Genomic DNA, 24,138 nt, shown 5'->3' on the forward strand with positions numbered 1-24,138 from the left:
TTCCTAAATTGACTTCTATTGGTTTCTTTCGAATATTTAATAAGTGAATATATGCATTAACTTAAGGGTCACCATACGGCCTTCAACAATGATCTTAACCAATACCATTAAGTGAATATATGCATTAGCTTAAGGGTCACCATATGGCCTTCAACAAATATCGTAACCAATACCATAAGTGCACACATACAAAATGATTGTGACAAGTATGTGTTTATTATTTTGTTGTGTACCTATCAAATGCAAATATTGTTTGTAAATGAACAAAAGATACAAAATAATATTGAAACGGTATAAAATATAAAGAAAATAATTGCTAAGTAACTGTTGTAATTATATATTGAGAAAATCAATCTTTACCACGCCTAGTTCCCACGGTCATATGATAGTATACTGATGTACAGAATTCAGTCAAGATGTACAGAAAACAATATGGAGGAAGAAATTAGCATTTTAAATACGATAACACTCATAAATATGTCTCCAATACAATTACATCTTAAGTATATAAACTGAGAACTTCATTGCTATATCTGTAACTTGTTTACGTAACAAACACTTGTTATAGTCACCTTAATGCTCAATTGTTCCTCTCTTGTTAATTGGTTGGTTTTAGTTTATGGGTTAAAACCGTTTTATCACGTCTTTGGTGTTCTGTCTATAGACTCTCATTATGCGTCGTAATACATGACTTGCAAATCCAGAAGTAACATAGAAGTATGGAACTCTCGTCTACAGTTACAAAATTTAGTAATCTATATCATATTGCACATTTACGTACATAATAAAAGATATTTGGCCAAATTTATCAATTTGACATTACAGTGGTATTCTTGAAAATCGCCTGTCCCGAATCAAAAGCCCGAAATTCATTGGTTGTCGTTTTTTGCTTTGTTACATATTTGTATTTCGATCCTTGCTTGTACATTATTTAGACCGTTAGTTTTCTATATTGAATTGTTTTACAATTGTGAATTTGGGGCCTGTCAATGCTGACTATGCGGTATGGGCTTTGCTCATAATTATTGACGGCCGTACGATGAACTATCATGGCTATTATTTTCTGTGTCATTTAGTCTCTTGTGGAGAGTTGTCTCATTGGCAAATTGGCAATCATACCACAATCATACCACATGTTTCTTTTTTTTTATATTAATCGATACTAACATTTTTATCAATTTGAGATAATTTCATGACTTACTTAACATGTATTGTTATCTAGTTATTAATATGAGTAGTCTGATATCCTATCAATCCCTATATGTTTGCATTGTACAAGTTTGTGGTTATCTGTTTCTGTTGACCTGATGCAGACACTTATAGTTGGTTCGTTAGTGGAAATTTGGAAACAGCCATACTTTCAGCAATGACAAGTACTTTTAGATACGAACTTTTGGTTCATGTGTTTATCAGAGTTTTTCTGCTTGAGTGGAAACCTCTTCAAATGACTTTTTCAATTTGTTTTTTTTTTTTGTTTTTTTTTAAGTAATTTTCTAGTGCTGCTTGGTTGAATAACGCTACTGCTAATGACATGGTTTATTGATATACATTTCTGTTTTTAGTTAATAAAAGAAAATATTAAGAAACTTGGTTTCCAAGTCCCTCGTGCAAATATGACTTTGGATGTTTTTTCTACTATTCTATTTATTTCCCTTTTGGACCAAAAATGCAACAGAATTGACCTCTAGCTTTCAATACACATTTCCTTTCTGGGGCATTCCTGATTATAGTAAATCCAGAAAAAGCGTTTATGTGAGCACCAATAGTATAAAGTGTTGCTGTTGTGCAGTTATCCTACTCTATGAGGAGAATTGGAGGGTTAAACGCTTACAGAAAGGTCTAACAGAGGGACGAAAGATACCAAAGGGACAGTCAAACTCATAAATCTAAAACAAACTGACAACACAATGGCTAAAAATGAAAAAGACAAACAAACAACAGCACACATGATACAACATAGAAAACTAAAGAATAAACAACACAAACCCCACCAAAAAAACATAGGGGTGATCTCAGGTGCTCCTGATCCACATGTGGCACCCGTCGTGTTGCTTATGTGGTAAATAGTCTAATTCGGTAGGTCACATTCATGAAAAGGAAGGGGATTGTAGTTACGACGTAAGGAACATATCCGATATCATTTGTGAAACGGTTATTCCATAACGGTCAACCAACTCGTGATATCGTCCGTAAAATTTACGAAGGGATGATTTCAACTTCACCATTTTGGAACTCTTGGTTTAATAGTTTCCTTGTGAGCAGCATCCCTCTATCAAGAAAATCATGATAGGAAATACAAGCACGGAAATATCGTATCAATTGGGAGATATATACCCCGTATGCAGGTTTGCTGGAATAATGCTACTTAGAAATAAAAAGTTCAAAATTGGACAGCTGGAATCATCTGTTTTGTCGTAAAGTTTTGTTTTCAACCGACCCTAATTGTCAATTTCTAGATGTAAGTCAAGATATGAGGTCGACTTAACTGTATCTGTAGTATCCTTTATCTCTAGCTCGATGGGATAGATGCGTTCCACATAGTCACCAAATTTTGAATTATTTAGTGAAAGAACTTCATCTCTATAGCGGAAAGTGGAGTTAAAGGATATTGCTAACTTCTTATCTTTCTTCCTCAGAAGTTTTTGCATGAAGTCAGCCTCATAATTATAAAGAAACAAGTCGGCACAGTTTGTTCCCATTGGAATGCCGACAGTCTGTTGAAAAACACGTCCTCCGAACGTAACAAATATGTTGTCAATCAAGAAATCAAGCATCTTGATAATATCAGTTTCAGAGAATTTTTTGTTTGAATCAGAGTGATCCTTTACAAAGTAGGATTTATCCCACCCTAAGACAAGATATTTGTATCAATGTTGGCCATTCTTTTTTATGAATCAAAGCAATACCAACTCTTTTAATTTGTCTTTTAGTTTGGAATGTGGAATACTTGTGTAAAGAGTAGAAAAGTCAAATGTTTTAATACTGTTACAGGCTGAGAGAGAGTTAGATTGTATGTACTCCATAAGATCTTTGGAATTCTTAAGTATCCACATCTGATTCACGCCAACTCTAGAATAGTTTCACAATAACTTTGAAGCCCGTCTTTGATTGCTGATAAAATAGATGTTAATAATTTAGAAAAAGGTTTCGTAGACGACATTTATCGATTAACAATTCAGATCACCGTAACTTCTGATAAATTATGACTTCTTGGTCAAATTGCTAGTGAATTCAGCATCTGTAATTAAAATTGCACAAGATTTGCAGCCTTTGGTCTCACATTTCAAAATGCGACTGTGTTGTTGCAGCCTATGGTCTCACATTTCGAAATGCGACAGTGTTGTTGCAGCCTTTGGTCTCACATTTCAAAATGCGACGGTGTTGTTGCAGCCTTTGGTCTCACATTTCGAAATCTCGGAACATTCAGTATATGTCTAAATCACTCTTAAGATCAAGTGGATGTTGTTGGTTGAAGTCAGCTGTATCAAATATGTTTGTTATTTGCTTTATCATAAATGAAGCTGTTACTTTTCTGTTTCGATTTTAGCCACGTTTTTGTCAATACCTGATTGCAGGTTTTTCTGATCATTGTAAAACGGTGAAATATTGCTTTCACATGCTTGTCCGTTTATATTTGATGATTACTTTCTTACCTTTGTTTTTATACATATATGTCTATACATGCAAAATTTGATACACTTAAAACTAAAGTAAAAATTGCAATGAAATGAAATGTTGAAAATGAATCGTAGTGTTTGAGTTTGACTTCATTGAACTAATATATTATTTTCTAAAATTAGAATAAAAAGCATTAGTCACTTTGATAGAAAGTGATAAATTTGTCAGTAAAATTTTAACAAGAAACAAAACACAGTGTGACATGACACCATATTTATATTAGTATACACGATAAAGAGGAAATAGTAGACGATATCTGACATTTTATAACGTTCTCCCACTAGTTGTTCTCATTTTATCACGAAAATAGTCTTATGTTTTGGAAATTAGATATTTATGTGTATTCTTACTACCATTAACCCCTATCCAGGTAGATTAAATATGACACATAGGTTTATTTTCAAAAGAATATTTAGGTACTACGAAATAGATGAATTTAAAAACGGTTGAAGGTTGTATTCATAGTATTATCAATGTATCGCATACGAGTATTCATTTAAAGTACATGTATTACAACGGTTACTCACTCTACCGGACAGGGGTGAGATTTTAGCGGCTGGTGACCATAAAGACATTGATGTTTTATTAAATTTCGATACAAATGAATTAATTACAAAAACTTAATTAAGCTCTTTACAGAGCTTTTAACTGACACAAGATGTTAGTATAACAGACATGATGTGATTTGCGAGAACCGGTACAGATTTTAATCTAACTGGTAAATCAAATGACTTGTATAGAAATAAGAATAATGATGTAGTTCGATTGCAAATCGAACATATAGATATAGGGAGATGCGATATGAGTGTTAATAAATACAACTCTCAATCCAAGTAACAATTTATAAAAATAAACAGTTTAAGGTCAAAGTACGCCTCATCACGGAGCATTGGCTTACACCGAACAGCAAGCTATACAATGCCTAAAAAATTATAAGTGTAAAACCATTCAAACGGTTATGTCCACCTGACACCAAAAGACGAAAAATTAAGTAACTAATGATCATCGTTAGGATAGAACGTAACATGAACAAAACCATATAGCATAGAGGCCATTTAAGCACAGTCTTGACAAAGACAAAAACAAATTAATCGAGAAAATTTATAACCTGATTCATGTTAAAAAACAATCCAACGTAAAACAGCAAAATACAACAAAAAAAACCTGGGACAGGGGTGTAACAATCAAATGTTATATCCGTTAGAGCTTTATTAAAGTTTACAAACTGCAAAAAAAATCTTATAAGAAAAGAATAACACTTTATGTTATTGCATGAAAGTTATTTGATTGTTACGGATAATAAAATAATATCTTTTACATCAGAGAATCATTAGTTGTGTTTGTCCTGTATTGAAGCACTTTAATATCCCTTATCAATTTACAAATCTTTAATATAACGATTAAACGAATCCTCATTATCTTCAAAATAGTGGTCTTATCTAAAATGTCAAGCCATAAAATGCTTGACTGTAGATTATTGCCGATTTGCTAAAGTAAATCATTACAATAAAATATTTAAAATGTAAAACATCGCAATGTATGTTTAATTTATGTGAAAAAAAGCATGCCAACAATATAATTCAAATATATCAGGCTGAGTATAATATATTATATGTTTTCAACAATGATTGATGAAACAACAAACAGTAGTTTCTCCTAGTTTATAAATATGTTGAAAGCTACACGATTCCAGCCATATTTATTGTTAAAGCAACCAACAGTAGATTCTCCTGTTTTATACATACTGTGAAAGTTACAAGATTCCAGCCACAATGATTGTTAAAACAACAAGCAGTAGGTTTTCCTGATTTAGTATTATGGTGAAAGCTACAATGTTCCAGACACAATGATTGTTAAAACAACAAGCAGAAGGTTTTCCTGATTTATAGATATGGCGAAAACCACAAGAATCCAGCCACAAACCGAAGATTAGGACGCTATAGAGATTTTACCAAGTACCTTTGACTTTTTTCAAAAGTTAGAAACCTTCCACTCGTGTCATATCTTACTCGTATAATAACAACTATAGAATTCCTACACCTTCTTATAAATCATAAACCCAAACGTTGCATCGCAACATTTTACACTTTAATTAACAAAACCATACACTAAGAAAAATACACAGCCATAAAATAATTTAACATGTACTTTATGCTGTTGAAAATCACAATTGTGTGATTCAGGATTAAAAATGCGTTATTTCTGAACCAGATCTATCTTTGCCACTGAATTATAGAAAAATATTATCCAACAAGCAACCAATCAATCAATCTGATAAATCCGAACAATGCTAAGCAAGCACTGATTGCATAAACACTTCATTTTGCAAACCAAATTAAATCACATAAAAAAATAGTTAGTTGTAATGTATTGCCATTAAAATTTAAAAATTAACTTTAAAGATTTGAACAAATTGCGAGGAATGAAATCCTATTTTATCACACAAAAATATTAACAAGGATGATGATCATACAAGTATTTTATAGCTACACGAGAGACTCAAACAACATACACTTAAGAACTTTACTTTAATAAATCAGGTTGTTAAAAATACATAAATCATAAATCATAGATTAAACATATATAACTAAGTATGATATACTGATAAAGATTTTTTTTTGCTTTTCATGCGCCTCGAACAAATATTAAACAATTAATGTTATCTATATAACCGAGCTTATTGTGCTTCTTTAAATCTGTATCCATTTCCTCTATAGTTGAATCAAGGCAATTAAATTCATATTTATCATTTATTTCTGGTATATTTTAATTATAGTGTGTATTAACATGTTTTTACTTTTATTTGCTGAATAGCCGTGTTTACATAAAAAGTTATAATATGACTGTTGAACGAAGAACCACACTATAGTAATTTCGTCTTAAGCAATTATTGTTCACCGTGTAGACGTCAACAATTAAAAAAAAACTAACCGTATAGTCGGGTACAGTCTCTATTTTCATTCTCAATTTTATTCCTGAGTCAGAAAAAAAATATTTTGCACCACGGTTTCATCTAAGATTGCAACACAGTATATATAAAAAGTAAATTCACAAAAATACTGAACTCAGAGGAAAATCAATTCGGAAAGTTCATAATCAAATGGCAAAATCAAATAACAAAACGCATAAAAACGAATGGACAAGAACTGTCATATGATGTATTATGTCCAGGATTAAGTATGAAGATTTAGTACGCCTAGGATCAGCTGATCCTATCTTTTGTTAAGTGGTATATTTGTAACACTCCCAAACGTGTCCTTCCCCCCAAACGTGTCCGATTCCCCCAAACGTGTCTTTTCTCCCTAAACGTGTCCGAAATGTACAATATTCCCCAAACGTGTCCGAATTCATAACCCCCAAACGTGTCCGATAAATGTTATTCGCCAAAACGTGTCCAATATTTAACGCCAGAACGTTTCATGTCTTTTAGCGTTAATACATGTATCTCCTAAATAAAATCGCTGATAACGTTGACGACAATTTTATAATGGGGACACAGGTGACAAAGTTTTTATTTAATAGCTTTATTTAATTAAATGGAGGTTTTTAATGAATATCATAATTCAAAATTTAATCTGTAATTGTTAATTAATTTTTGACTGAAATTGCTTATTGTTCAGTTGCAAGTATTTCAAACTCATTAAGAGCGAACCTGCACATAGTCATAGAGTTGAATTAATCGGTGACTTTGTAAATTATTTTGTACTTATAAACTCCAATGATGCGTTTTAAATTTATCCGAATATTGCCTGGCGGGAGTTAAGCCGCATTTTTTTTTAAACTTTTGTTAATAGTTCTCCATCTGAATTTGTGTGTATTTCATAAACTCATCAAATCATAAACTGGTTATCCGTTTTTTTGATAAATTTTAGGTTTCCAGCATCACTAAAGAGACACGATCAAGAGACATAACGTCCAGTGCCAAATATTTCATGCATTGGTTTTATAGATTCTTTTTATCAATATGAATGTTATGTGATCAACGCCGGTTATTAGTGGTTACCGTAATTACAAATTTAATTTGCACTGTATAAATTCACTTTCTAGACTGTTGATAGCGTATTGTCCAGTTGCAAGTACTCTATGGATATTTAGAGCGAAATAGTTTTACATTTGCTGAATAAATTAACTTTAAACTGATGATTGTATATTGTCCAGTTGCAAGTATTTCATATATATTAAGAGAGAACATAGGTTACAAGTTTTTATTATTTTACATTTGTACTGATGCATTTATTTTAGAATGTTGATCGTCCAGTTGCCGGTGTTTCACAATATTTAGAGAGAACATACAAATTTTAATGTTCAGAGAAAGGGACACTTTCATCCGTTAACTGTACAGTTTAACTAAACATGTTTGCTTACAATTTACATACGACATAGCCGAAATGACGCCCCCACTTTTATTTTTCGTGAAATGGTAAAATTAGTATACATTAATGGAATAGCAATAACCAAATAACGCTTGATATGGACACGTTTTTGGGATTGGACACGTTTGGGGGTTTGTTGAAAATCGACACGTTTGGGCGTTTATACAAATCACACGTATTGGCGATGTTTTTAACTAGACATGTTTTGCAGTTCAGTGACGTCAATATGGACACGTTTGGGGGAATCGGACACGTTTGGGGGGAAGGACACGTTTCTGAGTGTTACATATTTACTATGCAGTAAATTTAATATGTTTTTTTCATTCGTATTAAAATGTGACAACTCAAAATCTTACAATCCCCAGCTGAAAACCGAGGCTAACATTATACCATTACAAAAGCTTTGAAAGGCATTGAAGAAAGTAATTGTTATCCTAAGTGTTGCATGCTTAAACGTGCTAGCTATTTCCAAGTCTTAAAAGTCGATCGTTTGGTCTTATCAATTTGTATGGAATTCTCGGAGTTTGAAATTAACAAGGAACAAATATGTGTAGACCTTTTTTAAATTATGAATACAAATCAGCTTTCTAATCAAATATATATCATTATTCAACAATGACTTCTGACGGATGTCGCATTTTCACTACAAGCAAGTAATTCGAATATACAAGACTCAAATATTTTATCTCCTTTTTTTCAATTTGGTTTTATTTGTTTTTTGAAACATTTTCTGAAAACAAAATTACTGTTGTCCATTTCAATAACCGGTATTGTATTAAAGTTTCTATTAACCTTATATAGATTGACACTTCACAACTAGATCGAGCTAGAAATTGTCATGGATTTTAGGTTGATATTCTACCAATCAACATTGACGGTCTTTTGAACAGTTATCCGTCAAACAGTACAACACAAATTAACATTGTAACAATATAAGGTACAGGTAAGGAGATACTATCATATAATAAAGTAATCTTATATTTCCACCAATTAATGATGCTATCAGTCTATTTTGAACGGTACTTAAGGTGAAATATTCAAATTTAAAAAAAAAGTCATTTTATTTCTTATACAATACAATGTTAACGGTTTAAATTCTTTAGAATGTTTTTATTTTTTTCAAAAAAGCAATTATTAACTTTTAATAACATTTTAAATAACATCTTCATATAATATTCAATTACATCTAGTATATCAGATGTCTTGAACAGCTTTTTAATTTGACCATTTGGTTCTGAAAGCATACTTCGTATGAATCATACGAACAGGAAATAGAAGGATCATGCATTCAGCTGACATAAAGGGGTCTATCTCGTCTAACGTCAACCTCTAAGTTAGACTGTCACTGTGTAAGTCGTCATATAAACATATAGAAGATGTTGTATGTTTGCCAATGAGACAACTATCCACCACAGTTCAACTGAAGTGGGTGTAAGCAATTATGGGCAAAGGCACGGCATTCAACAATGAAAACCTGTACCGTTAAGACGGCTGTAAAAGAACAGTATAACAATATAACACATTAACAATTCAATTGGGAAAACTAACGGCCTAACTTTGTAAAATAATTTACGAAAAACAAATAGAATAGACATGAATCAACGACAACGATGAAACTACAGGATCTTGACTTTGGACAGTCACATAAGGAATATGTTTAGCGGAGTTAAAAATGTTTGCGATCTCTCAATCCTCCCCCTAACGACTTGGGTCTTTTGATGGAGCATTGCTTTTTAATTTATTGTCGTTTTATTAGATAGTTTATTGTACAATAATACTTGCTCATGCTGGTAGTAATATACTGAAATCAGCACTTGAAAAAGAAATTTGAAGATCCTGATTTGATTTTCAGCGATTAGAACGAAGGCTTACATTGATAATGTCTAGGCAAGTAAAATTTTTATCATTTTGTTTTAACAAAATTATGGTTTCATACAGAAAAGAAATTGAGAACGAAAACGGCGAATATGTAAAAGAGACAACAACCCAGCCAAAGAGCAGACAACAGCCGAAGGTCATCAATGGGTCTTCAATGTAACGAGAAACTCCCACAACCAGAGGCTTCCTTCAGCTGGCCCCTAAACAAATATGTATATTAGTTCAGTGATAATAAACGTCATACTGAACCCCGAATTATACACAAGAAACGTAAAATTAAAAATCATACATGACAAAGGCCAGAGGCTCCTGACGCAAAATGTAGCGGGGTTAAACATGTTTTTGATATCTCAACCCGTCCTCTATACCTCTAGCCAATGCAGAAAAACAAACACACAACATTAAGCCGGTTAGTGTCAGGGTGAAGTTTTATTTTTGAGTCGTTATAAAGACTGAACTAATTTGTTATAACGACCTACCTTATCTAACTCGTTGGTGTATTTGGTTGAATTGTTTTACATTTTTTCATGTCGGGTCATATCATTATTTGACTTTACGGTATGGGTTTTGATCATTGTGTTGACAACCTTCGGAAACCTTCACGTTATGTAAACTCTGTTGATATAATATATAGCTTATTCTTTCTATAACTTACTGATTATAAAAAGAGTACTAACAAGTTAGAATTTCTTACCAGAATACCCATTTATCTGTTTATGTTATTGCATCATCATGTTATCTTGTGTTAACTAAGTGATTACATTAACACGTATCACCACCCTAAGCGCAACAAAAATCTGACAGATTTTGTTTGAGTCAAATCAACCCGGAACGTATATAAACAGTATAGTATTTCTTCTGATGCAGTAATAAATAAGCAATTGACACCTATCAGGATGAATCTTAGTAATAAACTGTTAATAAATTATTTTTACTTTTATGGTATTAAAAAAATCTTTACACATAACAAACTTGAAAACAAACACAGAATTTGAGGCCAAAATACTGTACATTTTCTAATAGGAATATACACGGTATCAACACCTTTTGATATTGTCGTTCAACTTACTGGAACGGTTCCAACAACAACATTAATCCTGTTTACCTTATCCATGTCATTTTCTTTTTTTTCCTCACAAAATAAAGGTCCTTTTTACACATCCTATCACAAAAAGAAAGAAGCTGAAGATTTCATGTCACTGGGTGCCCGTATATTCTTCTGTTCGGCCATTCGTTATATACATTATATGTCCTCTGTTTTAGATTTTCATGGCATTGAATGGTATTTGTAATCTCCTGACATAAGTTGTGTTTACTGAGTGAGCAATCGCTATAATTAATAGGTTTTGAATGAAAATTTAAATTTAAATGGAAAATGAAAATGGGGAGTGTGTCAAAGGGACAACAACCCGACCAAAAAGTAGAAATCAGCCCAAGGCAATCAATGGTTCTTCAACACAGCGGGAAATCCCACATTCAGAGGCAACACATGTTAAGTCGGTCAAAAATTTAACTAAAGCCGTATGCATTTTAAGATTTATCAACATTATACTATTAATTTCGTTTGACGTAAGACGTTTCTTTGCGATGTTTCAACTAATTGTACCTCGATATAGAATAAAATTGAGAAAGGAAATGGTGAATATGTCAAAGCGACAACCACCCGACCATAGAGCAAACAACAGCCGAAGGCAACCAATGGGTCTTCAATGTAGCGAGAATTCCCGCACCCGTAGGTGTCCTTCAGCTGGCCCCTAAAATATGCATAATAGTCAACATAAGAAGCTATGTCATTTTGGAGAGATACGATCTACCCAATCTGATAAATAAGTAAAATTACTAAGAAAAACAGAACTCAAAGGAAAATTAAAAAACTGAAACTCTCTCATCAAATGGCAAAATCAAGAGCACATCAAAGAAAAAAAGATGTATTTATTTGGCTGTGTTGTGTATATTGAAAAAGACTCGGCAATGTCCGCTACGAAAAAGTAAAACCAAAAATAAATACTGAACTCCGAGGATTATTCAAAACGGAAAGTCCCCAATCAAATGGTAAAATCAAAAGGTTAAACACATCAAACGAATGGATAACAACTATCATATTTCTGACTTGGTACAGGCATTTTCTATTGTAGAAAATGGTGGATGGAACCTGGTTTTATATATAGTTAAACCTCTCATTTGTATGATAGTCGTATCAAATTCGGACGGGGATCCGAAGACAAATCAACATTCTTCTGTGATGCGAGTTTCACAACTTTACGACAATGTATAGGGTTTATTGGTGGCCTGATACAAAGAAAAATTGTTCGCCTTTTCCAACATTTCATCAACTTTTCGTGGCTCGTCTTGTTCCATAGAAATCGACCAATTATGAAAAACCAATATTTGTGGTGTCATTTTTGTTATTTGTGTTCTCGTTCTGGATATGAATGAAAATACTTTCAACTGGACGTTATCTGAATAATAATCGATTAATCGCGATCAATATAATTGAGGTTCCTGGGATCCATATAGATGTTACAAAAAAGTGTTATCAATGTATGGAATTTACGACCAATAAATAGGGCCTTCATATTTTTACAAAATATACAGAACAACTCAAAAATCATTAGCTAATTAATAAATAATAGTGTTTTCCTCTTTGGTATGTATGTACATACAGCCAATTTTTTCATGTTTGTGACATACAGTGTACACTACAAAAAAAACCCACAAAGTGTAAAGAAAGATTTGAGTTCAGACATAATGATTGTTTATTGCAGTGCATATGCATCATTTCTAGGGAAATATCTTGAATTCTTCCTCGGTTCATCTTATTGGCAGTGTCAACAAGTGTCAACAAGAGCTAAGTTTAAACATCTGTATCGATTGTTATAATATAAATATCACATCGCAAAACTGTTTCTCCTTTTTTTTTTTGAAAGGTATAATTCGTGCTAGTATCGTCCTTAGTAATTTAGACAATAAATTAGAAATATGAAATTACTTTTCTACTTTAGTGTATAACCTCGATTCTTTAGCATACGACAGAGTACATCTCAGATGTACATTACGGGCAAATGTGAATTGAAAAAAGTGACTATAAGTATCATATTTCTGGTTTAAAAACATATATTCGTGATATATTATGAATTTTTAGATAAAAAGGAACGTTATAAAATGTCAAAATATCAGCTTTTATTACCCTTTCAAAAAGTGTAAAAGGTTTGGTGGGCTACATACTCAGGTGTTCAGGAGATATAGTATTCCTTCTTTATATCACAAATTATAATATGATCTTCGTCAGCTTTGTGACTGTTCGATGTCATTACCTACAAACATTAGAATATACAAGACTTTAAAAAAATAAGATGTCTTTAGTAATCATCGCAATAATTCTATTGATTGATTGCTTGTTGGTAATTAACTCACATTAAAGCACTCTCAGTTTGAATTGTTGGAAAACACTGGAGTACCCTAAGAGAACCAATGACATTCGACAGAAACACTTGCAATCATATAGTCAATTGAAATAGGGATCGAACTCACAAACTCAGAGTTTGCAGGCTAGTTTATATACACTACATGGATCAAGGCAAACGAGAAAGTTTTATTGAATTTTCAGACATGACTGGAACTGAATCAAAGTCGATTTTTGTGCTAAGAAGTAAATGAGTTGCGTTAAAAAAAAACTATGAAATACTATATGAAAAATATCAAAAAAGAAAATTTGGCACACTCGTAACTGATATAATATAAAAGCACGAGATACAGAAAGATGGAAACAATACTGAACATCCCTTTTGGTATAATATTCCTTACCAACTACAAAAACCTAGCATTTTTGTTAAACATATTTTCTTATTTAATCAAATGGTCTTTTTATAAGAAATCTTGATGTAGCTACATGTATAGGTGTTGTAGTTGTTACAGTTTTTTTTAATATACACCAGCTAGACAAGCAGCGACATGATAAAAGCCATATTATATTACTTTTATAAAAAATGATGCAAAAGATACCAAAGGGACATTCGAAATTTATAGAAAATCAAATGACAACGGAATGGCAAGAAGAAAGAAAAAATACCAACAGACAAACAACGGTTACCAAAGCACACAATTGAAAACTAAAGACTGAGCAAAACGGACTGGACTCCCTACAAATCCCTGGGGAGATCTCATGTGCTCTGGTAATTAGTTATGTATATTTTATGTGATACCATATAACTTCAAGTCATCAGCATCCGAATAGGACATTTGGTACTATCGTGTGTGTTTAAATTATCTTTTGCATCAAATCATAGTAAATGATCAATCATTGTCGTGAATATAGGCCAAGAGACTTTAGATCGTTTTCTTATGTAATTGTTTCCCGTACTTTCGCGTACACTATTGTTAATGTAACGTAACGTTATTGTTACGTATATATATATATCATCTTACGATCATAAAGCATCTGAACTAGCAAGACGTTATTTTTCTTCCACTACAAAAGTGAATAACCCTCAAGATATTGGTGCCGTGACGAAAACCTCAACTAGAGATGAGTTCGAAACTCAAAACAGTACGAGCCGCACATCGACGAGCAGTAATAAAGCTACTGAAAAAAGCAGACCCGACAGAAGAACCGCAACAAGATGTTGTCAACCTCAAATCCATGATGGAGCTTATCAAAACCAAGAAACAGACATTGTCCGACCTCAATGAGAAGATTTTAGAATCTATTGAAGAAGAAGAAGACCTCGACGAAGAAATTGAAGAAGTTGACAGATACGAGTTAGAGATTCAAATTGGAATAACGAAAATTGAAAAGTTCATAAAAGAAGTAAGTGTTAGTCAGTCTAAAAATCAATCAGCTCTTAACCCTAATGCATCAGATTTTATATGCAATAACCCCAGCGTTCAAGAACATTCTAACCAGATAATTTTCAACTCAGAGCAGACAAGCCTAAGCCAGTCAAGCATGCCCACCTCCACAGTGTCAAGTCATTATAACAAATTGCCTAAACTCAACTTGCCAACTTTCGGCGGAAATCTATTGGAATGGTCAGCCTTTTGGGATTCCTATAATAATTCCGTACATGAAAATCCTTCATTGAGTGACGTGCAACGATTTAATTATTTAAAATCGCAACTTTATGGAGAAGCTAGCCAGTGTATTTCGGGAATGCAAATGACTAATACAAACTATAATCAAGCAATACAAATTCTACACGAGAGATTTGGCCAACAACACAAAATAGTAAACGCATACATGCAAAATTTGCTAAATTTGCCTGCACCAACGCCCGGAATTAGGGGACTGAAATCGTTCAGTGACACAATAGAAAGTAATATACGTGAATTAGAAGGAATGGGTCGATATCAGGAATCGTACGGAAGCCTTTTAATACCACTAATACTCAACAAGCTTCCATGTTTTGTCAGACAAAACATTACTCGAGACCACGGTAATGATGATTGCGATATTTCAAGTTTACGCAAAGCAATAAAGAAAGAAATTTGTATCCAAGAGGCCGCTAACGCCAATCCTATTGAAACCGATATTATCCCCACCGCATCGTTCGTGACAGAAACTACAAATAAAAGATGGAAGTCAACAGGGTCTAAAGATAGTAACAACAATAGTTCCGTTAAGACTAAAAGGCCGTGTTTGTTTTGTCAAAGCCCGCATCACCCAAATGAATGTACAAAGATCACCGATATAAACGCCCGCACCCAAATCGTAAAGGAAAAACGAGTTTGCTTTAACTGTTTCGGTAATCACAAGGTTTCGGAATGCAAGTCAAAATACAGTTGCCGAAATTGCAGTAAGAAACATCACAGTAGCATCTGCCGTAATAATTTACTAAATGAAAACTCCACTTCAAATGAAAATAAAGCCGTAACAAAACCTGTCAACGAAGAGCTTCAAAGTACCACAGAAACAAAGAGCGCCGCTATGCATTCTGCAGTTACAGCACATACCGAAATTCTATTGAAAACCGCCGTAGCGCCCGTATGGTACCATGATGAAAGTGTTATGACTAACATTCTACTCGATGAAGGCGCCCAGAATTCATTTATTTCTCAAGAACTAGTAGAGAAACTCCATATCAAACCAACTGGTATAGTAAGCATGCAAATTTCTGCATTTGGCGGGAAAGAAGGTGATGTACGCAACCTGGAGAAAGCAACATTATCCATTGAGACCGAAAGAAAAGAAAGAATTCCAATGGAAGTAATTATTGTTCCAAAAATTGCCGCACCGATACATATGAAGAAACGGGTAAACATTAACAGCTTGCCCTATTTACGAGGATTACAACTTGCCCACCCAGTCACGCAGGATGAAAAGTTTTCCATTTCACTTCTCGTTGGAGCAGACTATTACTGGTCTTTAGTACAAGATGAAATTATTCGAGGTGACGGACCAACAGCTGTTAAATCTAAAATAGGCTATTTGCTATCAGGACCACTGAACACAGATATCAACACTCAACAATGGAACTCTACGATGATGAATGTCTTAGTTGCGCACAAACCCGAGGAGTGCGATTTACAGAAATTTTGGGAAATTGAGTCGAGCGGATTAGAGGCGGATTCTGATGAAAACACAAAAAATGTACAAAACCTAATGCTTGAGTACCAAAACTCTAGCATAACATTTAAGGAAAATAAATATGTCGCAAAACTACCATGGAAACAAGATCATCCCGAGTTACCCACTAATGAATATATAGCAAGAAGGAGGACCCAGAATGTTATAGATAGGTTGGCTAAAGATCCGGATATGTTAAATCTATACGACAAGATTATCAAAGAACAGGAGATGAAAGACTTCATAGAAAAGGTACCCATTACAGAAATAGATCGCGAGCATGGAAGAATCCACTACATACCACACCATCCCGTTAAGAAAGATTCAAACACGACCCCTATTAGGATTGTATATGACTGCAGTTGCCATGGAAATCCAGATTTACCCAGCCTTAATGACTGCCTATCTTCAGCACCACCTATTTTAAATAAATTGACAAGCATACTTACAAGATTTAGATTAGGAAAATATGGCATCACAACGGACATAGAAAAAGCATTTTTACAAGTAAGACTTGACAATGATGACCGAGACGCCACACGTTTCTTTTGGTTATCCGATTCAACTGACCCAACAAGTGAATTGATTATGTACAGATTCAAAGTTGTTCTTTTTGGAGCAACGTGTTCGCCGTTTATTTTAAACGCAACATTACTGAAACATTTATCCACGAGTCAGAGCAAAGTAGCAACAATTCTACAAGAAGATCTATATGTTGACAATGTACTATCTAGCATTAACTCGGAAGAAGCCACAATTAAATACTTCAATGAATCCAGAGAATTGCTAAAACAGGGAGGCTTCAACTTACGTTCATGGATGTCGAACAGCGACAAACTCAGAGATTTAGCCTTATCGGAAAAAGTACTGGATGCAGACAAGGTGACAAAAATATTGGGAATGCGCTGGGATGCAAACTCAGATACACTCAGCTTTGCCGAAACAAAACAATTAAAGATGGACACACAGTTGACAAAACGTGAACTTTTGAGACAGTCTTCTGCTATATATGACCCGTTAGGACTACTCGGACCGATAACCATTAGAGCAAAAACACTCATTCAAGACCTTTGGAAAAAAGGTTATGCATGGGACGAGAAACTACCAAAAGAAATTGAAAACGAATGGACCGATGTGAAGAATGACATCTTACAGATAACTACGAAACTTCAAATACAGAGATACTATTTTTCAAACGAGGACGAAGAAACTACCGAGTCTACTCTACACATTTTTGTTGATGCAAGTCAGAAAGCATACGGAGCTTCCGTTTACTTGAGTAAAGGCACAGGGTCGACACTTGTTATCGCGAAGAACCGTGTAGCACCGTTAAAATTAATAACTCTACCAAAATTAGAATTAATGGCTGCAGTGATTGGAGCACGACTCTCAAAAGATGTAATCAAAAACTTAGGAATCAAAAGAGCAGTATTTTGGAGCGATAGCCAAATAGTTCTACATTGGCTCACCTCATCGAAATCGTCAAACAAGTTTGTAAAAAATCGTGTTAGTGAAATTAAAGAACTAACTGAAACTCATGAATGGAAATATGTACCCACAGAAATGAACCCAGCTGACTTACAAACACGTGGATTGACTGCATCGCAATTTGAAGATTCGACATTATGGATGAATGGACCCCAGTGGTTAACGGACGAGTGTAAATGGCCTACGTGGACAGGACATGTGGAAATAAGCACTCAGCTATCTAATATCACCGGACCAAAGACACACAGAAGTGACGATAAAGTACCAAGTGATCCGCAGCGAATATCACAAATCATAGACATGAACAGGTATTTTGATCTAAATAGACTTTTAACTGTAACTGGATACGTCTTGAAATTCGTTAAGAACTGCCAGAAAAAACGTCCATATCGACTACGGAGTTCACAAGGTGACAGGAACCTAAGAACAAGTCTAACAGAAGAGGAAATTTCATTAGCTATGAATTTATGGATCAAAGATACACAGCAAGACAGGTTCGTGAAAGAGCTAGAACATATTTCGTTAAACCCGAAAGTTAAATCACTACCGCTTGTACAACAGTTACGTTTATATTTGGATGAAAATGGAATCATACGATGTAAAGGCAGAATACAAAATTCATCTATAGAAGAAAACGCGAAGTTTCCTATTTTACTACCAAAGAACCACAAAGTTACAGATTTTGTCATTATGGACGCACATCTAAGAAATCTACATACAGGAGTCGGTCAGACAATAACACATATAAGGCAATCTTACTGGATACCAGCAATTCGACAATGTGTGAACAGTGTCTTACGTAAATGCATACAGTGCCAAAAAATAATTGGTAAACCGTATAACAGCCCGGAACCACCACCACTACCAAAGGATCGAGTAAAAGACACCATACCATTTTGCACAACTGGGATAGATTTTGCCGGACCTCTACACATCAAGGATACATCAACACAACCGCGAAAGGTATATATATGTTTATTCACATGTGCATGTATACGAGCTATACATTTGGAACTTGTACCTGATTTGTCATTGAACACTTTTATCCTAGCATTTAGACGTTTTATCAGTCGAAAAGGAATACCGCAAACTATTTATTCTGATAACGCACCTACATTTGTAGCCGCATCAAATGCACTTCAAAGTCAGCTGAATTTACATATCAACTGGAAATTCATTCCGAAAGGAGCGCCGTGGTATGGCGGATGGTGGGAACGTCTAATTGGCTTAACGAAAATGACATTAAAGAAAGTATTTGGTAAAGCACTCGTCAGCGAACAATCTTTGACAACAATACTCACTGAGATTGAAACTATTATAAACAATCGCCCACTTACATATATATCTTCAGATATAAGAGATCCCGAACCCTTGACGCCATCTCATCTTTTACACGGGAGGATTATTACGACCACAGAGATGCACAACGACAAACACAACGCAAATATTCAAGAACTTGATACGATCACAGCAAACAAACTATTTGAGAGAAAAGGACTCTTATTAGATCATTTCGCAAAACGCTGGTCTAATGAATATCTTACCGGATTACGTGAATATCATCGAGCCTCTGGAAAACATACTGGACAAGTTAACATCGGTGATGTAGTTCAACTAGGAAGTGAATCGCCACGACTTTTATGGAGATTAGGAACAATAGAAGACGTCATCAAAGGAGGAGATGGACTTATTCGAGCAGCAAAAGTACGGACTTCTAGAGGACTAGTTACCACGCGACCAATTGTGAAGTTATATCCATTAGAACTATAGTAACTGTTCTAGGATTTTTGTGAAGGACAGTTAACGTAAAGTGAAATTACAAAAAAAACTTTCAATGTGATCCATTTATAGAACTTTAAAGTTTTGATTATTTATCATTTAAAATAATTTTATTTCTTATGCATTTTGAGGCCCCCAGAATGTCGTGAATATAGGCCAAGAGACTTTAGATCGTTTTCTTATGTAATTGTTTCCCGTACTTTCGCGTACACTATTGTTAATGTAACGTAACGTTATTGTTACGTATATATATATATCATCTTACGATCATAAAGCATCTGAACTAGCAAGACGTTATTTTTCTTCCACTACAAAAGTGAATAACCCTCAAGATAATCATCATTAAAACCAAACGTATAATCAAAAGTTTCGTCGCATTCTCTGCCAAAAATATATTTAAAGGTATACAACTGAAATCTTCCCCCAACCCCTTCCCCTCCCTTAACAGTCTCTTTTATAAACATATGTTAATCGTGACATGTAATTTTTGGCTCTCATTGTTTGAAATTTTTTGAAACTCAAAAGTTATACTTAATAGTCTACTTTTTATGGGAGGATGTAAACAATTGTTATATCATATTTGAAAAGTTTCATGCAAAGAATATCAAATATTATAACATTTATCTTTTTAGTATATTTATTGCATTCCGTTTAATAAATTTATATCTATATCTGTGATAAAAGCAATTTATCATGTTTATATCTTGTAATAAATGTTTAAGCATTGATCATATTGCTTTTATTGACATTTGAAACGTTAATGAAACAAAGTACATATCGAACCAACTGTGATCGGTGTTTTGAAACAAGAACCACATGCATGTCTGACCTTTCTGTTGTGAATCACTGTTGCTGTAGCTCATGTTCTTGGTTCTTCCTGTTACTTTTGTTAAAGTGCAGCTGCCAACATTAGAGTGCAGGATGCATGGTTTGATATAAAAAAAAATTCAAAGTATGTTTAAAATGCTTTAGTAATTCTATTCAAATCTTTTTACATACTTTAAAAAGAATTGTCAACTGTTTTAAAATGTGTAAGTGTAAGCAGCCTGAACACAAATATGCTATAGATAAAAACTTCATATTCATTAGACTCATTCTCGTTCAATACATGTACATACACATTATAAGTAGCATACGTGCTAAACTCAGTCAGAAATGCTGATAAATTATGGAAAGATAACTAACCTTCTACTATGTCACTTGACAAAAAAGTGTATGATTATACGAGAAAGAAAAATCAGATTGATAGTTTCTTGCTTATTGTCCGTTGGCAAATATTTCATGGAATGTCATGAAGATGATAAATTGACATAATGATCGGTGCTTTCAATAAAGTTATATATGATATTTGTACATCAATCATTATTGATTAGGGACACAAAGCCCTCTCGGTAATCCATAAAATTGAGAAACAAAATGGGAAATGTGTCAAAGTGAAAACAACACGACCATAGAGCAGACAATAGACGAAGGCCACAATGGGTCTTCAATGTAGCGAGAAATGTCCGCACCCGTAGGCGTCCTTCAGCTGGCCCCTTAAAAATATGTATAATAGTACAGTGAAAATGGACGTCATTCTTAACTCCGAATTCTACACAAGAAACTAAAATTAAAAATCCTGACTTGGGACAGGCGCAAAAGTTTGCGGCGGGGTTAAACATGTTTATGAGATCTCATACCTCCTCCTATACCTCTTGACAATGTAGAGAGGTAAATGCATAACAATACGCACATTAAAATTCAGTTCAAGAGAAGTCCGAGTCCGATGTTAGAAGATGTAACAAGAGAAAATAAATAAAATGACAATAATACATAAATAACAACAGACTACTAGCAGTTAACTGACATGTCAGCTCCAGACCTCAATTAAACTGATTGACAGATTATGTCTTTTATGTCTTCATCATATGAATATTAGGCACAATCCCTCCCGTTAGGGGTTAAGTATCATACTTTCATAAAATGTATGAGAAGAACATAACCCGTGTCATGCCAACAACTGTTTTTTAAATAAATGTGTTTAGTTCCGATTCAATATGTATCTTGCTCTCCAAACCAACCCCGCTCACATATATAAGTTTTATCACCTATATTTAGGTTCGTCTCATAAAACCAGCAGAATGTTGCCCATAATATTTTCACTATTCCAGTCCCTTATCGTAGCCGGACCAACAGGACATAAGGTGGCATGTCGGAAACAATTGTATGATATTAAAGCATGGTCTAGGTAATAAAAGCAGGGAATGGATTAACATAATGACCAGTCCAAGACATGTTTCATTTATCATAACCAAACTATCGCCTTTGCTGATCTAAAATGAGTAGAAGTGGAAGTGTCAGTTTAGACGAATTTGCTTTGGACAGTGATATGTTTTTATTTTAACCATATACAGAAGTAAGTAAAAATGTGCTTTAATTAGTATTAACAAACCTATTAGTTACACTACTATTAGGGAGTGCGTTATTAAGAGATTAAAACTAGTTGCACTTGAATTGAATCGTGTGTTGCATTAGCTTAGGTATGATGGTGCCACTATGGTTGCAAATTCAGGTGTTAACGAAAAGTGCTTGAAGCGCCACGGTAGAGGGAAGAGTTATACAAGCAAAGACGGCTATATATCCGACTACGTAGAAAGTAGGTTAGCCGTATCAAAGACTTTTTGCTTGTAGTTTACTTAGTTTTCATATCTTTCAATCTTTGTTGCTCTATGCAGTATTCGAGCTAGTCAACAACAAAAGTTTGTGTGTGTTTTTCTTTAAAATAGTTGAGTTTAAATGTATTAATTGGAAAGAAGACTAAACAATTCCTCGGGCACATAAGTATAACGGGTATTGATTGTCTTCTTGCGCATGTGTACATGTAATACATGTAAGTGTAGGCGTATAAATTCTTGGTTGTAAAGCGGCGGAGTCGCATAGTAATTTCTAGTCTGTACAGCGTACTGTGAACATCGTATTTTTTAATGGATTTTAGGGAAAAAGATTTACATACTTTTGTATTTTGATAGATATGTTGATTTAAATCTAGGTGGATTGGCTATACAAACGTAATCGTATTTCGACTTTTGTACCAAATAAGTTATAGCCGGTGAGTTCTTATAACTCGATTTCTTTCCTATTTCAATATTTACAAACAAAATTATGTTTCTTTTCATCAGTGTGGTACATAGTGTGGTCCAACACGTCGAGTTTCGTTGACAATGACAAAAGGAGAAAGGTTTCCCAAATGTTTTTTTTTTCTTTTCTGATCGGCAACGACGCATTCAGTTATTCAGTTATTCTTACACAAAAGGTTAACATGAGTTTATTTTTATTAAACAATGGTGTTATTGTATTCACATTGTATAATATATGAAATGTTAATATTGATCATTTGTCTTATTAAATCAGCAGCTTACAATAAATATGCAGTACTCGAGCTAGTCAACAACATAACTTATGTTGTGGTTTTCTTTAAATAATTGAGTTGAAATATATTAAGTGGAAAGAAGACTTAAATAGAAGTTTGCTATAATCCCATTTGAATTACCACCGAAGTATAACATCATGTGATTAAATGCCCACGAAAAACAAGGAAGTGACTTTACATTTTGCATTTTGTGAATTGATTGTGGTAAGTAAATTATTTATTTATTCTATTTATTCAATTGTCTATTTTATTATTTATTCAGATAAGCGTTATTCATTTATCTATACATTTATTTTATTCAATTCTTTACAAGTATTAACGTTTATATAATTATACAAACTAATGTTGATTTGAATTCAGGCGGAAACCAGAAACAAATAAAATGACAATTTTTTGCTCATTCAAAATCCTGAGTTTTGATTGGTTGATAGCCAGTGTATTTTTCACCAATTTACTGTTATCAAATGAATACCGTTCATTTTTTAACGCCGCCGCAGTATATGCAAGAAGGATATGCCTTTATTTACCCTCTCTGCTGTGGTTTTTGCCAAAAAATACTCTATCTGACTGGACGCTTGTAATGACACGATCAACAATGCGTTTTTGAACGTTAACATTCGGTGTAATTAAGCAGATATAAATGTATCATGTTAAGGAGGGGTATTTGTGAAAAATACCAGTTGAGAGAATGTTAAATTGCGCGAGCTGTAAGGTATGAAATTCTTTTTAAATAAGAGTTGTCATAATAGTTTTATTGTAATGGGAATCAGTAAAAGTACTAGTATACTATCCTTTAAAGAGTCAACACTGGATGACAAATGAATAGGAAAAGCGAACTTGGTTATTGTTTATGACTTATTATTTACTACAATTGATGTCACGTCTTTTGTTTTCTTCAGCAGAATGTATGAGTTCAAGTTTCCAATAAAATCTGTGTAAAAAATCACAATGGAACAAGCAATAAGAGTAAA

The 24,138-nt window shown here is 33.7% G+C and overlaps 1 protein-coding gene across 1 annotated transcript; it reads left to right on the forward strand.

The window, feature by feature from the left end:
* Positions 1 to 14,454: 14,454 nt before the first annotated feature.
* On the forward strand, positions 14,455 to 19,749 carry LOC139483935 (uncharacterized). The gene has a single exon (XM_071267659.1). It carries the CDS (start codon positions 14,455 to 14,457, stop codon positions 19,747 to 19,749), a length of 5,295 nt encoding a protein of 1,764 aa, XP_071123760.1.
* The last annotated feature ends 4,389 nt before the right edge of the window (positions 19,750 to 24,138 follow it).

The sequence above is a fragment of the Mytilus edulis genome, chromosome 8 (genome assembly GCF_963676685.1).
Source record: "Mytilus edulis chromosome 8, xbMytEdul2.2, whole genome shotgun sequence".
Lineage (NCBI taxonomy): Eukaryota > Metazoa > Mollusca > Bivalvia > Mytilida > Mytilidae > Mytilus > Mytilus edulis.